This window comes from Xenopus tropicalis, chromosome 5, assembly GCF_000004195.4.
Source record: "Xenopus tropicalis strain Nigerian chromosome 5, UCB_Xtro_10.0, whole genome shotgun sequence".
Lineage (NCBI taxonomy): Eukaryota > Metazoa > Chordata > Amphibia > Anura > Pipidae > Xenopus > Xenopus tropicalis.
In genome coordinates, this window is record NC_030681.2 from 162,012,858 (window position 1) to 162,033,468 (window position 20,611).

Here is a 20,611-nt window from a genome sequence, read left to right on the forward strand (position 1 = left end):
CTACAAATTTGACGTATTCAACGCTGCACCTGCGGAATTTGGTAGGAAAGTACTACAATCTGCAGAGGCACCTACCTAACTACCCACCCTTCATTAGGACGGCTTTGGGACATCCCCAGTCGTCCTGCACTGACAGGTAGGGCCGTACGCATAAAAGGAGATTTTCTTACCTGATAAATCCCTTTTGCGTAGGCCCGTACTGTCAGTGCAGCATCCCACCCTAGTGGCAGTGCCATGTTGACAAGGTTAAAAAGTTTAAAAAGTTGACTGTTAATACATAAGTTCAGTAGAAGTTTAAATTGTTCATGCACCAGTGTCTCCAGCACAGACGTTACAACAAAACTGATCAGAGAGGGAGACACAGGAAGAGGAGGAGCTTCATTCATTCATTAGAGTTTGTCCCGCCTCCAGAGGGGAGAACTTAACCAGTCGTCCTGCACTGACAGTACGGGCCTACGCAAAAGGGATTTATCAGGTAAGAAAATCTCCTTTTTCCCCCTTTTGCCATTAAATACAATTGGGCCCCCAGGGAAACGGCCAAGTTTGTGAAGATTCTCATTGGTCCAGGTCACGGTACATCTTGGGAATCAATTGGACTCACTGGGTTTTCCTTATAGACACTTTGCTAGTCATGTGACCGGTTTTCTCCATTCAGAACGACTGGTACTGGGATCTTCCTGGGATGTTGCTCCAATCAGCACCATCTGTTTATCAGAACCAGCAGGGGCTCAGGGGTCTCATGGGGGGGGGGGGGAGATTCTGATTGTGTTGCCTGATTGGATCTTTGGGGTGTAATTAACCCGCCCAGAGGGAGGTGCCAAACTGCACTGTATGTGGCAGGCAATAGGTGCCCCCCCTCCTTTAGCTCCTCCTCTCTTGTACCAGTCACTCCCCTGCCCAGAGTGTGGGCGTGCCCATTTATATGTAGGTACCCGGCTGTGCCCCGAGGGGCTGCCCATGTACATATGGGCCCCGTAAGATACACAAGGAGGGGCCCCTCTCTGACCAATTGCAGGAGGGTTAACTCTGTGACCCACAAGGGGGCACAATTCCCAGCCGAGTGCCCAGGCCCTTTGGTTGGAAATAGGGGGCACAGGGTTGGCACAGAGGAGCCCCCAGGTGGTTACATCCCTTTCTAGGCGCATTCCCATCGCGGGGGCAGTTGAAACAGGGAGAAAATGGTTGCTAATACACTGCACCCTTGGCAACAGGACAAGGCTGAACCCAGAACATGTTCCTTATGGGATTTCATGTAGAAGGATAAGCTGTATGGGCAGAAGTGCCAGGGGGTCGCCAGTCTCGCCCATCGCGCACAGCTGTACCGGGGGCAGTGAGAGAAAGGCTCTGGGAATCCAACCCAGTCGGTGGTTCTGATCCGTGGGGGCAACTGGGTTACATGCACAAAGGCTTCAGGCGGGACACAGTGGGGCAGAACACACCGGCTTTATTGGGCTGCTTGGTCAGTCAGAGATGGGGGGGAAGCTGAGAATTGGGGGTCTAATGGGAGCCGACCACCCGGGCCAGTACCTTCTGTCTGACCCCCACCATCCACTAGAACACAAACTGGGGGTTATCAGAACCCCCCCAGCACAGGGGCGAAGGTGAGAGAGTTGGAACATCCCAGAGGGGCCCTAAGAACATGGGGGGATCCAGACTGGAACCAACAGGAAGAGCAGGGTGGGAGGCAAGACATGCTTCTCCTGTACTGTATGCAACTGGGGGCAAACTGCCCTGCACCCCTGTCTGCACCCAGCAACACCCTGAGGCACCAACTGCTTCCCCCAAAACACCCAATCCCAAAGCACAAAAAGAGTCACATGGTGTCTGTGGGAGAAACCAAACATCAGGGTAGGGCACAGAAGTGCCAGCTCCTCGGGGCACAGCCGGGTACTTACCTATAAATGGGGACGGACACGCCCACACTCTGGGCAGGGGAGTGACTGGTATAAGAGAGGAGGAGCTAAAGGAGCCATATATGTGAATAGGGAGGAACCAAGTGTGAATAGAGGCGGGGGGGTGCGACATCTATTGGCCGCCACATACAGTGCTGCTTGGCACCTCCCCCTGGGCGGGTTATTAACCCCCTCAAAGCTCCAATCATGCTAATACAATCAGCTCCTTCCCCCCATGTGACCCTGAGCCCCTGCTGATTGGAGCAACATCCCAGGGATCTATTCCAGGAAGATCCCAGTACCAGATGGTCACATGACTAGCGAAAAACCTTCAGGGAAAAGCCAGCGAGTCCAGGTGACTTATTGGTACAGACTAAAGACCCCAATACTGTATAAGCCCCACCCCCAATATCATCATTGTACCGCCCCCATATTGCGCAGCCAATCACAGAGCAGCACAGCAGGGCTGGCAGTGCCATGTTACCATTGGGCAAGCAGCAGCATAGGCACTCAATGCCAGTCTGGCCTTTCCCCTGCCAGCCAATCAGTGCCATGAACTCTGGAACATGGCGCCACCAAGCCCAGGGCACAGCTCCGGTTCCGCTCAGCACTACATTTGGGTTGGTGCAGTTGGGACTGCCCAGTACCATTATGTACAATAATCAGCTGTAACCCAGGGCCCAATGCAGCTCTAGGCACTGTCAGGGTTGGCCTGGGCATCTAAGAGACTTTGGGGGCAAAGGGGTAAGGCCCAATCAGGGCAGGGTTCTGGGTCACAGGGACAACAGGCTGGGGGGGGGGCACACAGAGTTCCCAGTACAAAATCAGCAGTGAAAAGTCTTTTAGTTGCCCTTTAAATACTGTGCTTCTGAGAATTCAACATTTTCACTGTAACTTCCAATATCAAAATACTTGAACCCAAATAAACCCAATCCGGATAAAGGAACCAGAACCCAGCGGATTGCGCAACAATAAATAATTCCCTTTTCTTGGTTCATGCAGGTGAGACTGTCCCTTTAACTCTCTGTACAAGGGCGCCCCCCCAGGCCGGACACAACACTGCAGTCAAACAGTCCTACTGGGGGGCACAGCCTGGGGCACGGGGAAGTGCTTGATATGTGCAAAGTGTGGGTGCGGGGGGGTCTGTACTGGTGGGTGAGAGAGACGGGGGAGTCTGGGGGTCACATGTTGGCACAAGGAGCAGAAGGGGGCACATGTCCCATGTAGTTTCCCAGTGCCCGGTTGTGTAGTGGCACTGGGCAAAACGGAAGGGCTTCTCGCCCATATGGCACATGGAGCAGAAGGCGGCACAAGGAGCAGGAGATGGCACAAGGCGCAGGAGATGGCACAAGGAGCAGGAGATGGCACGAGGAGCAGGAGATGGCACGAGGAGCAGGAGATGGCACGAGGAGCAGGAGATGGCACGAGGCGCAGGAGATGGCACAAGGAGCAGGAGATGGCACAAGAGGCAGAAGGTGGCACACGGAGCATGAGATGGCACGAGGAGCAGAAGGTGGCACAAGGAGCAGGAGATGGCACGAGGAGCAGGAGATGGCACAAGAGGCAGAAGGTGGCACACGGAGCATGAGATGGCACAAGGAGCAGAAGGTGGCACAAGGCGCAGGAGATGGCACGAGGAGCAGGAGATGGCACAAGGAGCAGGAGATGGCACAAGGAGCAGGAGATGGCACAAGGAGCAGGAGATGGCACAAGAGGCAGAAGGTGGCACACGGAGCAGGAGATGGCACGAGGAGCAGGAGATGGCACAAGGAGCAGGAGATGGCACAAGGAGCAGGAGATGGCACAAGGAGCAGGAGATGGCACAAGAGGCAGAAGGTGGCACACGGAGCATGAGATGGCACGAGGAGCAGAAGGTGGCACAAGGAGCAGGAGATGGCACGAGGAGCAGGAGATGGCACAAGAGGCAGAAGGTGGCACACGGAGCATGAGATGGCACATGGAGCAGAAGGTGGCACAAGGAGCAGAAGGTGGCACAAGGAGCAGAAGGTGGCACAAGGAGCAGAAGGTGGCACAAGGAGCAGAAGGTGGCACATGGAGCAGGAGATGGCACATGGAGCAGAAGGTGGCACAAGGAGCAGAAGGTGGCACATGGAGCAGAAGGTGGCACATGGAGCAGAAGGTGGCACATGGAGCAGAAGGTGACACAAGGAGGAGAAGGTGGCACACGCAGCAGGAGATGGCACAAGAGGCAGAAGGTGGCACATGGAGCACGGGTACAAGGCACAAAACATGCCCATATGCCCTTCTTATGAGCCTGGAACCCAAATCAAATGCAGATAAGAGCCCAGCTGAGAGCAAGTGATGCCAAGGATGATGGGCATGTAACATGGCACCTTGTAGGAATTTAAGGGTTAAGGATGTTTGGTTTTGCCCTACTGGTGCGACTGTGCCAGGGAGAGACATTTGTATTCTGTGCCCTCTATGTTATGTGATACCCCCCAACCTCACACAGCTAGGCAACATGCGTGCCCTCGCTGCCCCTTTCCCACCCACTCACCCCCGGGCACTAGTCTATACTGAGTAACGCTGCACTTTGCTGCTGCGCCTGGGGTGGGTCCAGCCCTCCGCTGAGTGTCCGTGAGTCTTTTGGTGGCGCTTGTAGTTGTCCCAGTGCCCGGTGGTGTAGTGGCACTGGGCGCAGCGGAAGGGCTTCTCGCCCGTGTGGCGCAGCATATGGCGCTTCAGGTTCATGCTCTGGTTGCAGCTGTAGCTGCACAGGCCGCAGCGGAAAGGTTTGTCCCCCGAGTGGATGCGCCCGTGGCGCTTCAGGTTTGCCAGGTTGCCGCAGGCATAGTCACACAGCTGGCACTTGTAGGGCTTCTCGCCCGTATGCACTCGCTGGTGCCGCTTCAGGTTGTCATAGTGGGCAGAGGCGTACGGGCACAGCTGGCACTTGTACGGCTTCTCCCCACTGTGAGTCTTCATGTGCCGCGACAGGTGGTTGGGGTAGTGAGTGACGAAGGAGCACAGGACGCAGGAAAATCCTTTGCCCGGACTCCCGGGACCCCCAAGTGCGCAGGTGCTGCACCGAGAGCACGACTGCCCTTCCGCTGCCCCCTCCTCCTCCTCCTCCTCTTCCTCACCATCCTGATGGCAGCCCTCGTCTAGCACCAAGCCGCAGGTCTGGCACGTAAACGGGAACAGCAACTCGGGAAGGCTGTCGCCTGGGGCAGCAGGGGGCGCCGGGGGTGAGGCAGCACGGCTCAGGCGGGCACAGGTTGGCACCGAAAGGTCTCCCGATATGAAAGGAATAGAAAGAGCCGGGGTTGGGGCATCTGGAACAGAAAGGAATCATAAGGATTATAAACATGTGCCCTTGTACAGCCTGCAGCCCTGTGCCCCGCCCCTCAGTGACTGCTAATATCCTTATCATTTACAGTAGGGGGTACATTATCCCTTATAATACATGAGTGATACTCAGAGTTCCCTGTATAACTCAGCCTGCAGCCTTGTGCCTTTATATGGGGGGCACAGAACCCCTCAGTGACTGCTAATATCCTTATCATTTACAGTAGGGGGTACATTATCCCTTATAATACATGAGTGATACTCAGAGTTCCCTGTATAACTCAGCCTGCAGCCTTGTGCCTTTATATGGGGGGCACAGAACCCCTCAGTGACTGCTAATATCCTTATCATTTACAGTAGGGGGTACATTATCCCTTATAATACATGAGTGATACTCAGAGTTCCCTGTATAACTCAGCCTGCAGCCTTGTGCCTTTATATGGGGGGCACAGAACCCCTCAGTGACTGCTAATATCCTTATCATTTACAGTAGGGGGTACATTATCCCTTATAATACATGAGTGATACTCAGAGTTCCCTGTATAACTCAGCCTGCAGCCTTGTGCCTTTATATGGGGGGCACAGAACCCCTCAGTGACTGCTAATATCCTTATCATTTACAGTAGGGGGTACATTATCCCTTATAATACATGAGTGATACTCAGAGTTCCCTGTATAACTCAGCCTGCAGCCTTGTGCCTTTATATGGGGGGCACAGAACCCCTCAGTGACTGCTAATATCCTTATCATTTACAGTAGGGGGTACATTATCCCTTATAATACATGAGTGATACTCAGAGTTCCCTGTATAACTCAGCCTGCAGCCTTGTGCCTTTATATGGGCACAGAACCCCTCAGTGACTGCTAATATCCTTATCATTTACAGTAGGGGGTACATTATCCCTTATAATACATGAGTGATACTCAGAGTTCCCTGTATAACTCAGCCTGCAGCCTTGTGCCTTTATATGGGGGGCACAAAACCCCTCAGTGACTGCTAATATCCTTATCATTTACAGTAGGGGGTACATTATCCCTTATAATACATGAGTGATACTCAGAGTTCCCTGTATAACTCAGCCTGCAGCCTTGTGCCTTTATATGGGGGGCACAAAACCCCTCAGTGACTGCTAATATCCTTATCATTTACAGTAGGGGGTACATTATCCCTTATAATACATGAGTGATACTCAGAGTTCCCTGTATAACTCAGCCTGCAGCCTTGTGCCTTTATATGGGGGGCACAGAACCCCTCAGTGACTGCTAATATCCTTATCATTTACAGTAGGGGGTACATTATCCCTTATAATACATGAGTGATACTCAGAGTTCCCTGTATAACTCAGCCTGCAGCCTTGTGCCTTTATATGGGGGGCACAGAGCCCCTCAGTGACTGCTAATATCCTTATCATTTACAGTAGGGGGTACATTATCCCTTATAATACACAAGTGATACTCAGAGTTCCCTGTATAACTCAGCCTGCAGCCTTGTGCCTTTATATGGGGGGCACAGAACCCCTCAGTGACTGCTAATATCCTTATCATTTACAGTAGGGGGTACATTATCCCTTATAATACATGAGTGATACTCAGAGTTCCCTGTATAACTCAGCCTGCAGCCTTGTGCCTTTATATGGGGGGCACAGAGCCCCTCAGTGACTGCTAATATCCTTATCATTTACAGTAGGGGGTACATTATCCCTTATAATACATGAGTGATAACTCAGCCTGCAGGCATTTGTATGGTATCTCCTAATATAACTACAGTGGACCGTAGGGGGTATATTTGCCCCCAGGGGTAGGTACCAGGAGGCAATACAATACAATATACAGGGAGAAAGCTTTAACCTTCTGTCTGTCTCCGTTTAATCTTTTTCTCTTCTTCATCTTCTGCCTCTGCTCCATCCTCCTCCTCCTCCTGGGGGGCCGCTCCCCGGCGCTGTCTCTCTTGCCCCCTGCGTCGGTGCCCCAGAAGGTGGCGCTTGAGGTTGCGGCTCTGGTTGCAGCGATACGGGCACAGATTGCAGGAGTAGGGCTTCTCCTGGGTGTGGACGCGCTGGTGGCGCTTCAGGTTGCCCGGGCTGCTGCAGGAGAAGCCACAGTGCTCGCAGCGGAAGGGTTTCTCGCCCGTGTGGGTGCGTAGGTGGCGCTTGAGGTTCACCAGCTGGGCAGAGGCATAGAGGCAGTGCGGGCACCGGAAGGGTTTCTCACCGTTATGCGTCTTCATGTGGCGCTTGAGGTGACTGGAATAGTGCGTGGAAAAGGGGCAGAGTTGGCAGGGGAAGAGAATACGTTCCTTCTGCCCAGAGGGGTGTGTGGGGGGGGCGCTGAGGGGAGGAGGGGAGCCCCCTGCCGAGGAGGAAGAAGTAAGGCAAGGTAGGCAGCGGTGCCCGAGTGGCAGATCCAGGCAGCGCCCCGTGTCCCCTAGCGGGTCTCCCATCCCAACATCATCGGGGTCACTGTCAGCACTCAGGGGGCGGTACCCCGAATACTCGTCCTCACTCAGCGAGTAACAGGGGATCTCCATCTTGCACACCACCGAATCTGCCAAGAGAGACCACGTGTAAATGCCAACGACTGTGCCCCCATGTGCCAACCGTCCTACTGAATGTACCCAAAATCTGACCCGTGTCGCCCCCAAAGTAATGGGGGAACAACAGAACCCTTGGTTTGTGGCACTGCTGCACTGAAGGGCAAGATGGAGTCAAGGCAGGTATGGGACAGGCATGGGGCAGGTATGGGGCAGGTAGGGGGCAGGTATGGGACAGGCATGGGGCAGGTATGGGGCAGGTAGGGGGCAGGTAGGGGGCAGGTATGGGACAGGCATGGGACAGGCATGGGGCAGGTATGGGGTAGTTATGGGGCTGGTATGGGGGAGGTATGGGGTAGTTATGGGGCTGGTATGGGGCAGGTATGGGGCAGGTATGGGGCAGGTATGGGGTAGTTATGGGGCAGGTATGGGGCAGGTATGGGGTAGTTATGGGGCAGGTATGGGGTAGTTATGGGGCTGGTATGGGGCAGGAATTGGGTAGTTATGGGGCAGGTATTGGACATGTAAGGCTCGTTTCTGCCCTAGAGAGAGAGACTTGGGGAGTTTCTGCCCTAGAGAGAGAGACTTGGGGAGTTTCTGCCCTAGAGAGAGAGACTTGGGGAGTTTCTGCCCTAGAGAGAGAGACACGGGGAGTTTCTGCCCTAGAGAGAGACATGGGGAGTTTCTGCCCCAGAGAGAGACATGGGGAGTTTCTGCCCCAGAGAGAGAGACATGGGGAGTTTCTGCCCTAGAGAGAGAGACTTGGGGAGTTTCTGCCCTAGAGAGAGAGACACGGGGAGTTTCTGCCCTATAGAGAGAGACATGGGGAGTTTCTGCCCTAGAGAGAGAGACACGGGGAGTTTCTGCCCTAGAGAGAGAGACACGGGGAGTTTCTGCCCTAGAGAGAGAGACACGGGGAGTTTCTGCCCTAGAGAGAGAGACACGGGGAGTTTCTGCCCCAGAGAGAGAGACTTGGGGAGTTTCTGCCCTAGAGAGAGAGACACTGGGAGTTTCTGCCCTAGAGAGAGAGACTTGGGGAGTTTCTGCCCTAGAGAGAGAGACATGGGGAGTTTCTGCCCTAGAGAGAGCGGCACGGGGAGTTTCTGCCCTAGAGAGAGAGACATGGGGAGTTTCTGCCCCAGAGAGAGAGACACGGGGAGTTTCTGCCCCAGAGAGAGACATGGGGAGTTTCTGCCCCAGAGAGAGAGACATGGGGAGTTTCTGCCCCAGAGAGAGAGACATGGGGAGTTTCTGCCCTAGAGAGAGAGACATGGGGAGTTTCTGCCCCAGAGAGAGAGACACGGGGAGTTTCTGCCCCAGAGAGAGACATGGGGAGTTTCTGCCCTAGAGAGAGACATGGGGAGTTTCTGCCCCAGAGAGAGACATGGGGAGTTTCTGCCCTAGAGAGAGAGACACGGGGAGTTTCTGCCCCAGAGAGAGAGACACGGGGAGTTTCTGCCCTAGAGAGAGAGAGAGACACACGGGGAGTTTCTGCCCCAGAGAGAGAGACATGGGGAGTCTCTGCCCTAGAGAGAGACATGGGGAGTTTCTGCCCTAGAGAGAGAGACATGGGGAGTTTCTGCCCTAGAGAGAGAGACATGGGGAGTTTCTGCCCCAGAGAGAGAGGCACGGGGAGTTTCTGCCCCAGAGAGAGCGGCACAGGGAGTTTCTGCCCCAGAGAGAGCGGCACGGGGAGTTTCTGCCCTAGAGAGAGCGGCATGGGGAGTTTCTGCCCCAGAGAGAGCGGCACAGGGAGTTTCTGCCCCAGAGAGAGCGGCACGGGGAGTTTCTGCCCTAGAGAGAGCGGCATGGGGAGTTTCTGCCCTAGAGAGAGAGGCACGGGGAGTTTCTGCCCTAGAGAGAGAGGCACAGAGAGTTTCTGCCCCAGAGAGAGCGGCACGGGGAGTTTCTGCCCCAGAGAGAGCACCAATATGAGGATGATTAAAGGCAAAGTAAGACAGGGAATAAATTCCATATAAAAGGACAAACCCTCGGAATCTTTACAGAAGGAGAGGAGTCGGTCGCTGCTGTCAGAGAACTCGAGTTCATGGCCCAGAAGGAGATCCCTCTCTAGAACGAGACTGCTTGGGTTGGGATCTAATGGATCCTCACTCCCCCCTAGGAGAGACAGAAGGGAGCTCAGTGCATCAGCTGATCATTAGAGCGCCGTTATGTGATTGGATCACTGTCCTCATTAAATATTATAAAGCAGAACCTGCTAATGATGTGTCGGAACATTGCATTGTGGGAAAATGAAACCGAAGGTTACACCTCCCTGATAATTCTGCCCCCTATCCCTAGTCCCGCCCACTGCTTGAGTCACAGACTCCCAGCCCCTCCCCCTGTAAGCTTCCATCAGAGTCCTAGTCCCGCCCACTGCTTGTGTCACAGACTCCCTGCCCCTCCCCCCGTAAGCTTCCATCAGAGTCCTAGTCCCGCCCACTGCTTGTGTCACAGACTCCCTGCCCCTCCCCCTGTAAGCTTCCATCAAAGTGTTCTATTCCCGCCCACTACATGAGTCACAGACTCAATTCCCCTCCCCCTGTAAGCTTTCATTAGAGAGTTCTAGACCAACCAACCACTTGGGCTATAAGTTTCCTGCCCCTCCCCCTGTAAGCCAAGATCAGAGTCCTAGTCCCACCCACAACCTGAGCCACAGACTCCCTGCCCCTCCCCCTGTCGTCCAACCCATTGCTCACCCCAACACCTCATTTATACACAGAGAAACCAACACAGTGCCAATGCCCAAGGGTAGGGTTACCAGCCTTTCTACCGGCACCCACAGGGGCCACAAAGCACAGAAACACTGGCCCCCAGGGAAGCTGTATATTCTATACACACAGGGGGGGCCCCAGGGAAGCTGTATATTCTATACACACAGGGGGGGCCCCAGGGAAGCTGTATATTCTATACACACAGGGGGGGCCCCAGGGAAGCTGTATATTCTATACACACAGCGGGGGCCCCAGGGAAGCTGTATATTCTATACACACAGCGGGGGCCCCAGGGAAGCTGTATATTCTATACACACAGGGGGGGCCCCAGGGAAGCTGTATATTCTATACACACAGGGGGGGCCCCAGGGAAGCTGTATATTCTATACACACAGGGGGGGGCCCAGGGAAGCTGTAGATTCTATACACACAGGGGCCCCAGGGAAGCTGTAGATTCTATACACACAGGGGCCCCAGGGAAGCTGTATATTCTATACACACAGGGGGGGCCCAGGGAAGCTGTATATTCTATACACACAGGGGCCCCAGGGAAGCTGTAGATTCTATACACACAGGGGCCCCAGGGAAGCTGTATATTCTATACACACAGGGGGGGCCCCAGGGAAGCTGTATATTCTATACACACAGGGGCCCCAGGGAAGATGTATATTCTATACACACAGGGGGGGCCCCAGGGAAGCTGTATATTCTATACACACAGGGGGGGCCCCAGGGAAGCTGTAGATTCTATACACACAGGGGGGGCCCCAGGGAAGCTGTATATTCTATACACACAGGGGGGGCCCCAGGGAAGCTGTATATTCTATACACACAGGGGGGGCCCAGGGAAGCTGTATATTCTATACACACAGGGGGGGGCCCAGGGAAGCTGTATATTCTATACACACAGGGGCCCCAGGGAAGCTGTAGATTCTATACACATAGGGGCCCCAGGGAAGCTGTATATTCTATACACACAGGGGGGGCCCAGGGAAGCTGTATATTCTATACACACAGGGGCCCCAGGGAAGCTGTAGATTCTATACACACAGGGGCCCCAGGGAAGCTGTATATTCTATACACACAGGGGGGCCCCAGGGAAGCTGTATATTCTATACACACAGGGGGGGCCCCAGGGAAGCTGTATATTCTATACACACAGGGGGGGCCCCAGGGAAGCTGTATATTCTATACACACAGGGGGGGCCCCAGGGAAGCTGTATATTCTATACACACAGGGGGGGCCCCAGGGAAGCTGTATATTCTATACACACAGGGGCCCCAGGGAAGCTGTAGATTCTATACACACAGGGGGGGGCCCAGGGAAGCTGTATATTCTATACACACAGGGGCCCCAGGGAAGCTGTAGATTCTATACACACAGCGGGGGCCCTAGGGAAGCTGTATATTCTATACACACAGGGGCCCCAGGGAAGCTGTATATTCTATACACACAGGGGGGGGCCCCAGGGAAGCTGTATATTCTATACACACAGGGGGGGGCCCCAGGGAAGCTGTAGATTCTATACACACAGGGGGGGCCAGGGAAGCTGTATATTCTATACACACAGGGGGGGCCCCAGGGAAGCTGTATATTCTATACACACAGGGGCCCCAGGGAAGCTGTATATTCTATACACACAGGGGCCCCAGGGAAGCTGTATATTCTATACACACAGGGGGGGCCCCAGGGAAGCTGTATATTCTATACACACAGGGGGGGCCCCAGGGAAGCTGTATATTCTATACACACAGGGGGGGGCCCCAGGGAAGCTGTATATTCTATACACACAGGGGGGGCCCCAGGGAAGCTGTATATTCTATACACACAGGGGCCCCAGGGAAGCTGTATATTCTATACACACAGGGGCCCCAGGGAAGCTGTATATTCTATACACACAGGGGGGGCCCCAGGGAAGCTGTATATTCTATACACACAGGGGGGGGCCCAGGGAAGCTGTATATTCTATACACACAGGGGGGGCCCCAGGGAAGCTGTATATTCTATACACACAGGGGGGGCCCCAGGGAAGCTGTATATTCTATACACACAGGGGGGGCCCCAGGGAAGCTGTATATTCTATACACACAGGGGCCCCAGGGAAGCTGTATATTCTATACACACAGGGGGGGCCCCAGGGAAGCTGTATATTCTATACACACAGGGGGGCCCCAGGGAAGCTGTATATTCTATACACACAGGGGGGGCCCCAGGGAAGCTGTATATTCTATACACACAGGGGGGGCCCCAGGGAAGCTGTATATTCTATACACACAGGGGGGGCCCCAGGGAAGCTGTATATTCTATACACACAGGGGCCCCAGGGAAGCTGTATATTCTATACACACAGGGGGGGCCCCAGGGAAGCTGTATATTCTATACACACAGGGGCCCCAGGGAAGCTGTATATTCTATACACACAGGGGGGGCCCCAGGGAAGCTGTATATTCTATACACACAAGCTCTCACATTTAACAGGCTGGGGGTGGGACTGCTTCCTCCTCGGCATGACTACCGCCTCCCCCTTACACCGGTACTTCCGGTCTGTGCCTCGGTACTTCCGGTCGGAGGAACCCCGGGAGGAACAAGTTCCTGTAGCCGCATATGGAGATGCTGGTGCCTCCGGTGATGTCACTGCGACATGTGACCCTCCCTGCACCATGTGACCTATCAGCTGTGAGGGGCGGGGCATCGCCTTCCAACCGGAAGTACTGCGGAAACCAACTGGAATTAAATTCTGTACTGCGGGATGGGCTGAATACCGGGGCCGGGGGGTCGGGCAGAGGGTCGCGCTTGGGTGTGTAATACTGGGGGGGGGGGTGCGGAGTCACTGGGTGAGTAATAGGGGGGGGGGGGTGCGGGGTCACTGGGTGAGTAATAGGGGGGGGGTGCGGGGTCACTGGGTGAGTAATAGGGGGGGTGCGGGGTCACTGGGTGAGTAATAGGGGGGGTGCGGGGTCACTGGGTGAGTAATAGGGGGGGTGCGGGGTCACTGGATGAGTAATAGGGGGGGTGCGGGGTCACTGGGTGAGTAATAGGGGGGGGTGCGGGGTCACTGGGTGAGTAATAGGGGGGGTGCGGGGTCACTGGATGAGTAATAGGGGGGTGCGGGGTCACTGGGTGAGTAATAGGGGGGGGTGCGGGGTCACTGGGTGAGTAATAGGGGGGGTGCGGGGTCACTGGATGAGTAATAGGGGGGGTGCGGGGTCACTGGGTGAGTAATAGGGGGGGTGCGGGGTCACTGGGTGAGTAATAGGGGGGGTGCGGGGTCACTGGGTGAGTAATAGGGGGGGTGCGGGGTCACTGGATGAGTAATAGGGGGGGTGCGGGGTCACTGGGTGAGTAATAGGGGGGGTGCGGGGTCACTGGGTGAGTAATAGGGGGGGTGCGGGGTCACTGGGTGAGTAATAGGGGGGGTGCGGGGTCACTGGATGAGTAATAGGGGGGGTGCGGGGTCACTGGGTGAGTAATAGGGGGGGTGCGGGGTCACTGGGTGAGTAATAGGGGGGGTGCGGGGTCACTGGGTGAGTAATAGGGGGGGTGCGGGGTCACTGGGTGAGTAATAGGGGGGGGGTTGCGGCGGTCACTGGATGAGTAATAGGGGGGGTGCGGGGTCACTGGGTGAGTAAATAGGGGGGGTGCGGGGTCACTGGGTGAGTAATAGAGGGGGTGCGGGGTCACTGGGTGAGTAATAGGGGGGTGCGGGGTCACTGGGTGAGTAATAGGGGGGGTGCGGGGTCACTGGGTGAGTAATAGGGGGGGTGCGGGGGTCACTGGGTGCGCAATAGGGGGGGGTGCGGGGTCACTGGGTTGAGTAATAGGGGGGTGCGGGGTCACTGGGTGAGTAATAGGGGGGGTGCGGGGTCACTGGGTGAGTAATAGGGGGGTGCGGGGTCACTGGGTGCGCAATAGGGGGGGTGCGGGGTCACTGGGTGAGTAATAGGGGGGGTGCGGGGTCACTGGGTGAGTAATAGAGGGGGTGCGGGGTCACTGGGTGAGTAATAGGGGGGGTGCGGGGTCACTGGGTGAGTATAGGGGGGGTGCGGGGTCACTGGGTGAGTAATAGGGGGGGTGCGGGGTCACTGGGTGCGCAATAGGGGGGGGTGCGGGGTCACTGGGTGAGTAATAGGGGGGGGTGCGGGGTCACTGGGTGAGTAATAGGGGGGTGGCGGGGTCACTGGGTGAGTAATAGGGGGGGTGCGGGGTCACTGGGTGAGTAATAGGGGGGGTGCGGGGTCACTGGGTGAGTAATAGGGGGGGTGCGGGGTCACTGGGTGAGTAATAGGGGGGGTGCGGGGTCACTGGGTGAGTAATAGGGGGGGTGCGGGTCACTGGGTGAGTAATAGGGGGGGTGCGGGGTCACTGGGTGAGTAATAGGGGGGGTGCGGGGTCACTGGGTGAGTAATAGGGGGGGTGCGGGGTCACTGGGTGAGTAATAGGGGGGTGCGGGGTCACTGGGTGAGTAATAGGGGGGTGCGGGGTCACTGGGTGAGTAATAGGGGGGGTGCGGGGTCACTGGGTGAGTAATAGGGGGGGTGCGGGGTCACTGGGTGCGCAATAGGGGGGGGGTGCGGGGTCACTGGGTGAGTAATAGGGGGGGTGCGGGGTCACTGGGTGAGTAATAGGGGGGTGCGGGGTCACTGGGTGAGTAATAGGGGGGGTGCGGAGTCACTGGGTGAGTAATAGGGGGGGGTGCGGGGTCACTGGGTGCGCAATAGGGGGGGTGCGGGGTCACTGGGTGAGTAATAGGGGGGGTGCGGGGTCACTGGGTGAGTAATAGGGGGGGTGCGGAGTCACTGGGTGAGTAATAGGGGGGGGGGGTGCGGGGTCACTGGGTGAGTAATAGGGGGGGGTGCGGGGTCACTGGGTGAGTAATAGGGGGGGTGCGGGGTCACTGGATGAGTAATAGGGGGGGTGCGGGGTCACTGGGTGAGTAATAGGGGGGTGCGGGTCACTGGGTGAGTAATAGAGGGGGTGCGGGGTCACTGGGTGAGTAATAGGGGGGGTGCGGGGTCACTGGGTGAGTAATAGGGGGGGTGCGGGGTCACTGGGTGAGTAATAGGGGGGGTGCGGGGTCCACTGGGTGCGCAATAGGGGGGGGTGCGGGGTCACTGGGTGAGTAATAGGGGGGGTGCGGGGTCACTGGGTGAGTAATAGGGGGGGTGCGGGGTCACTGGGTGAGTAATAGGGGGGGTGCGGGGTCACTGGGTGCGCAATAGGGGGGGGTGCGGGGTCACTGGGTGAGTAATAGGGGGGGTGCGGGGTCACTGGGTGAGTAATAGAGGGGGTGCGGGGTCACTGGGTGAGTAATAGGGGGGGTGCGGGGTCACTGGGTGAGTAATAGGGGGGGTGCGGGGTCACTGGGTGAGTAATAGGGGGGGTGCGGGGTCACTGGGTGCGCAATAGGGGGGGTGCGGGGTCACTGGGTGAGTAATAGGGGGGGTGCGGGGTCACTGGGTGAGTAATAGGGGGGGTGCGGGGTCACTGGGTGAGTAATAGGGGGGGTGCGGGGTCACTGGGGTGAGTAAATAGGGGGGGTGCGGGGTCACTGGGTGAGTAATAGGGGGGTTGCGGGTCACTGGGTGAGTAATAGGGGGGGTGCGGGGTCACTGGTGAGTAATAGGGGGGCGGGGTCACTGGGTGAGTAATAGGGGGGGTGCGGGGTCACTGGGTGAGTAATAGGGGGGGGTGCGGGGTCACTGGGTGAGTAATAGGGGGGGTGCGGGGTCACTGGGTGAGTAATAGGGGGGGTGCGGGGTCACTGGGTGAGTAATAGGGGGGGTGCGGGGTCACTGGGTGAGTAATAGGGGGGGTGCGGGGTCACTGGGTGAGTAATAGGGGGGGTGCGGGGTCACTGGGTGAGTAATAGGGGGGTGCGGGGTCACTGGGTGAGTAATAGGGGGGTGCGGGGTCACTGGGTGCGCAATAGGGGGGGTGCGGGGTCACTGGGTGAGTAATAGGGGGGGTGCGGGGTCACTGGGTGAGTAATAGGGGGGGTGCGGGGTCACTGGGTGAGTAATAGGGGGGGTGCGGAGTCACTGGGTGAGTAATAGGGGGGGGGTGCGGGGTCACTGGGTGCGCAATAGGGGGGGGTGCGGGGTCACTGGGTGAGTAATAGGGGGGGTGCGGGGTCACTGGGTGAGTAATAGGGGGGTGCGGAGTCACTGGGTGAGTAATAGGGGGGGGGGGTGCGGGGTCACTGGGTGCGCAATAGGGGGGGGTGCGGGGTCACTGGGTGAGTAATAGGGGGGGTGCGGGGTCACTGGGTGAGTAATAGGGGGGGGTGCGGGGTCACTGGGTGAGTAATAGGGGGGGTGCGGGGTCACTGGGTGAGTAATAGGGGGGGTGCGGGGTCACTGGGTGAGTAATAGGGGGGGTGCGGAGTCACTGGGTGAGTAATAGGGGGGGGGGTGCGGGGTCACTGGGTGCGCAATAGGGGGGGGTGCGGGGTCACTGGGTGAGTAATAGGGGGGTGCGGGGTCACTGGGTGAGTAATAGGGGGGGGGTGCGGGGGTCACTGGGGTGCGCAATAGGGGGGGGTGCGGGGTCACTGGGTGAGTAATAGGGGGGGTGCGGGGTCACTGGGTGAGTAATAGGGGGGGGTGCGGAGTCACTGGGTGAGTAATAGGGGGGGTGCGGGGTCACTGGGTGCGCAATAGGGGGGGTGCGGGGTCACTGGGTGAGTAATAGGGGGGGTGCGGGGTCACTGGGTGAGTAATAGGGGGGGGGTGCGGGGTCACTGGGTGCGCAATAGGGGGGGGTGCGGGGTCACTGGGTGCGCAATAGGGGGGGTGCGGGGTCACTGGGTGCGCAATAGGGGGGTGCGGGGTCACTGGGTGCGCAATAGGGGGGGTGCGGGGTCACTGGGTGAGTAATAGGGGGGGTGCGGGGTCACTGGGTGAGTAATAGGGGGGGTGCGGGGTCACTGGGTGAGTAATAGGGGGGTGCGGGGTCACTGGGTGAGTAATAGGGGGGGGTGCGGGGTCACTGGGTGCGCAATAGGGGGGGGTGCGGGGTCACTGGGTGAGTAATAGGGGGGTGCGGGGTCACTGGGTGAGTAATAGGGGGGGGGTGCGGAGTCACTGGGTGAGTAATAGGGGGGGGGTGCGGGGTCACTGGGTGCGCAATAGGGGGGGTGCGGGGTCACTGGGTGAGTAATAGGGGGGGTGCGGGGTCACTGGGTGAGTAATAGGGGGGGGTGCGGGGTCACTGGGTGCGCAATAGGGGGGGGTGCGGGGTCACTGGGTGAGTAATAGGGGGGGTGCGGGGTCACTGGGTGAGTAATAGGGGGGGGTGCGGGGTCACTGGATGAGTAATAGGGGGGTGCGGGGTCACTGGGTGAGTAATAGGGGGGTGCGGGGTCACTGGGTGCGCAATAGGGGGGGGTGCGGGGTCACTGGATGAGTAATAGGGGGGGTGCGGGGTCACTGGGTGAGTAATAGGGGGGGTGCGGGGTCACTGGGTGCGCAATAGGGGGGGGTGCGGGGTCACTGGGTGAGTAATAGGGGGGGTGCGGAGTCACTGGATGAGTAATAGGGGGGTGCGGGGTCACTGGGTGAGTAATAGGGGGGGTGCGGAGTCACTGGATGAGTAATAGGGGGGGTGCGGGGTCACTGGGTGAGTAATAGGGGGGGTGCGGGGTCACTGGGTGAGTAATAGGGGGGGTGCGGGGTCACTGGGTGAGTAATAGGGGGGGTGCGGGGTCACTGGGTGAGTAATAGGGGGGGGGGTGCGGAGTCACTGGATGAGTAATAGGGGGGGTGCGGGGTCACTGGGTGAGTAATAGGGGGGGGTGCGGGGTCACTGGGTGAGTAATAGGGGGGGGGTGCGGAGTCACTGGATGAGTAATAGGGGGGGTGCGGGGTCACTGGGTGAGTAATAGGGGGGGTGCGGAGTCACTGGATGAGTAATAGGGGGGGTGCGGGGTCACTGGGTGAGTAATAGGGGGGGGTGCGGAGTCACTGGATGAGTAATAGGGGGGGTGCGGGGTCACTGGGTGAGTAATAGGGGGGGGTGCGGAGTCACTGGGTGAGTAATAGGGGGGTGCGGGGTCACTGGGTGAGTAATAGGGGGGGTGCGGAGTCACTGGATGAGTAATAGGGGGGGTGCGGGGTCACTGGGTGAGTAATAGGGGGGGGTGCGGAGTCACTGGGTGAGTAATAGGGGGGTGCGGGGTCACTGGGTGAGTAATAGGGGGGGTGCGGGGTCACTGGGTGCGCAATAGGGGGTGCGGGGTCACTGGGTGAGTAATAGGGGGGGTGCGGGGTCACTGGGTGAGTAATAGGGGGGGTGCGGGGTCACTGGATGAGTAATAGGGGGGGTGCGGGGTCACTGGGTGCGCAATAGGGGGGGTGCGGGGTCACTGGGTGAGTAATAGGGGGGGTGCGGGGTCACTGGGTGCGCAATAGGGGGGTGCGGGGTCACTGGGTGAGTAATAGGGGGGGTGCGGGGGTCACTGGGTGCGCAATAGGGGGGTGCGGGGTCACTGGGTGCGCAATAGGGGGGGGTGCGGGGTCACTGGGTGAGTAATAGGGGGGGTGCGGGGTCACTGGGTGAGTAATAGGGGGGTGCGGGGGTCACTGGGTGAGTAATAGGGGGGGTGCGGGGTCAATGGGTGCGCAATAGGGGGGTGCGGGGTCACTGGGTGAGTAATAGGGGGGGTGCGGGGTCACTGGGTGAGTAATAGGGGGGGTGCGGTGTCACTGGGTGAGTAATAGGGGGGGTGCGGGGTCACTGGGTGCGCAATAGGGGGGGTGCGGGGTCACTGGGTGAGTAATAGGGGGGGTGCGGGGTCACTGGGTGAGTAATAGGGGGGGTGCGGGGTCACTGGATGAGTAATAGGGGGGGTGCGGGGTCACTGGGTGAGTAATAGGGGGGGTGCGGGGTCACTGGGTGCGCAATAGGGGGGGGTGCGGGGTCACTGGGTGTGCAATAGTGGGGGTGCGGGGTCACTGGGTGAGTAATAGGGGGGGTGCGGAGTCACTGGATGAGTAATAGGGGGGGTGCGGGGTCACTGGGTGAGTAATAGGGGGGTGCGGGGTCACTGGATGAGTAATAGGGGGGGTGCGGGGTCACTGGGTGAGTAATAGGGGGGTGCGGGGTCACTGGATGAGTAATAGGGGGGGTGCGGGGTCACTGGATGAGTAATAGGGGGGTGCGGGGTCACTGGGTGCGGCAATAGGGGGGGTGCGGGGTCACTGGGTGCGCAATAGGGGGGGTGCGGGGTCACTGGGTGAGTAATAGGGGGGGTGCGGGGTCACTGGGTGCGCAATAGGGGGGGTGCGCAATAGGGGGGGTGCGGGGTCACTGGGTGAGTAATAGGGGGGGTGCGGGGTCACTGGGTGCGCAATAGGGGGGGTGCGGGGTCACTGGGTGAGTAATAGGGGGGGTGCGGGGTCACTGGGTGCGCAATAGGGGGGGTGCGGGGTCACTGGGTGCGCAATAGGGGGGGTGCGGGGTCACTGGGTGCGCAATAGGGGGGGTGCGGGGTCACTGGGTGAGTAATAGGGGGGTGCGGGGTCACTGGGTGAGTAATAGGGGGGTGCGGGGTCACTGGATGAGTAATAGGGGGGGTGCGGGGTCACTGGTTGCGCAATAGGGGGGGTGCGGGGGTCACTGGGTGCGCAATAGGGGGGGTGCGGTGTCACTGGGTGAGTAATAGGGGGGTGCGGTGTCACTGGGTGAGTAATAGGGGGGTGCGGGGTCACTGGGTGCGCAATAGGGGGGTGCGGGGTCACTGGGTGAGTAATAGGGGGGGTGCGGGGTCACTGGGTGAGTAATAGGGGGGGTGCCGGGGTCACTGGATGAGTAATAGGGGGGTGCGGGGTCACTGGGTGAGTAATAGGGGGGTGCTGGGTCACTGGGTGCGCAATAGGGGGGGTGCGGGGTCACTGGGTGAGTAATTAGGGGGGTGCTGGGGTCACTGGGTGCGCAATAGGGGGGGTGCGGGGTCACTGGGTGCGCAATAGGGGGGGGCGGGGTCACTGGGTGAGTAATAGGGGGGTGCGGAGTCACTGGATGAGTAATAGGGGGGTGCGGGGTCACTGGGTGAGTAATAGGGGGGTGCGGGGTCACTGGATGAGTAATAGGGGGGGTGCGGGGTCACTGGGTGAGTAATGGGGGGTGCGGGGTCACTGGGTGCGCAATAGGGGGGGGCGGGGTCACT

General features: G+C 58.2%; 1 protein-coding gene across 1 annotated transcript; it reads right to left on the bottom strand.

Annotated features, from left to right (window-relative positions):
- Positions 1-2,718: 2,718 nt before the first annotated feature.
- znf513 (zinc finger protein 513) lies at positions 2,719-13,238 on the bottom strand. Its single transcript, XM_031901936.1, has 4 exons — positions 12,916-13,238; positions 9,721-9,849; positions 7,050-7,745; positions 2,719-5,188 (listed from the first exon to the last, which is right to left on the bottom strand). The coding sequence occupies exons 1-4, from the start codon at positions 13,136-13,138 to the stop codon at positions 4,425-4,427; spliced, it is 1,812 nt and encodes a 603-aa protein (XP_031757796.1). The 5' UTR covers positions 13,139-13,238; the 3' UTR covers positions 2,719-4,424.
- Between the last annotated feature and the right edge of the window lie 7,373 nt (positions 13,239-20,611).

Bases quoted from the DNA above. Each gene is read 5' to 3' on its own strand.
- znf513 (XM_031901936.1), bottom strand. From the start codon at position 13,138: ATGCCCCGCCCCTCACAGCTGATAGGTCACATGGTGCAGGGAGGGTCA. The intron at 9,850-12,915 runs GTGAGAGCTTGT...TGTCTCTCCTAG, and splicing joins CCACCCCCAGCCTGTTAAAT to GGGGGAGTGAGGATCCATTA. The intron at 7,746-9,720 runs GTTTGTCCTTTT...CTCTCTTGGCAG, and splicing joins CTTCTGTAAAGATTCCGAGG to ATTCGGTGGTGTGCAAGATG.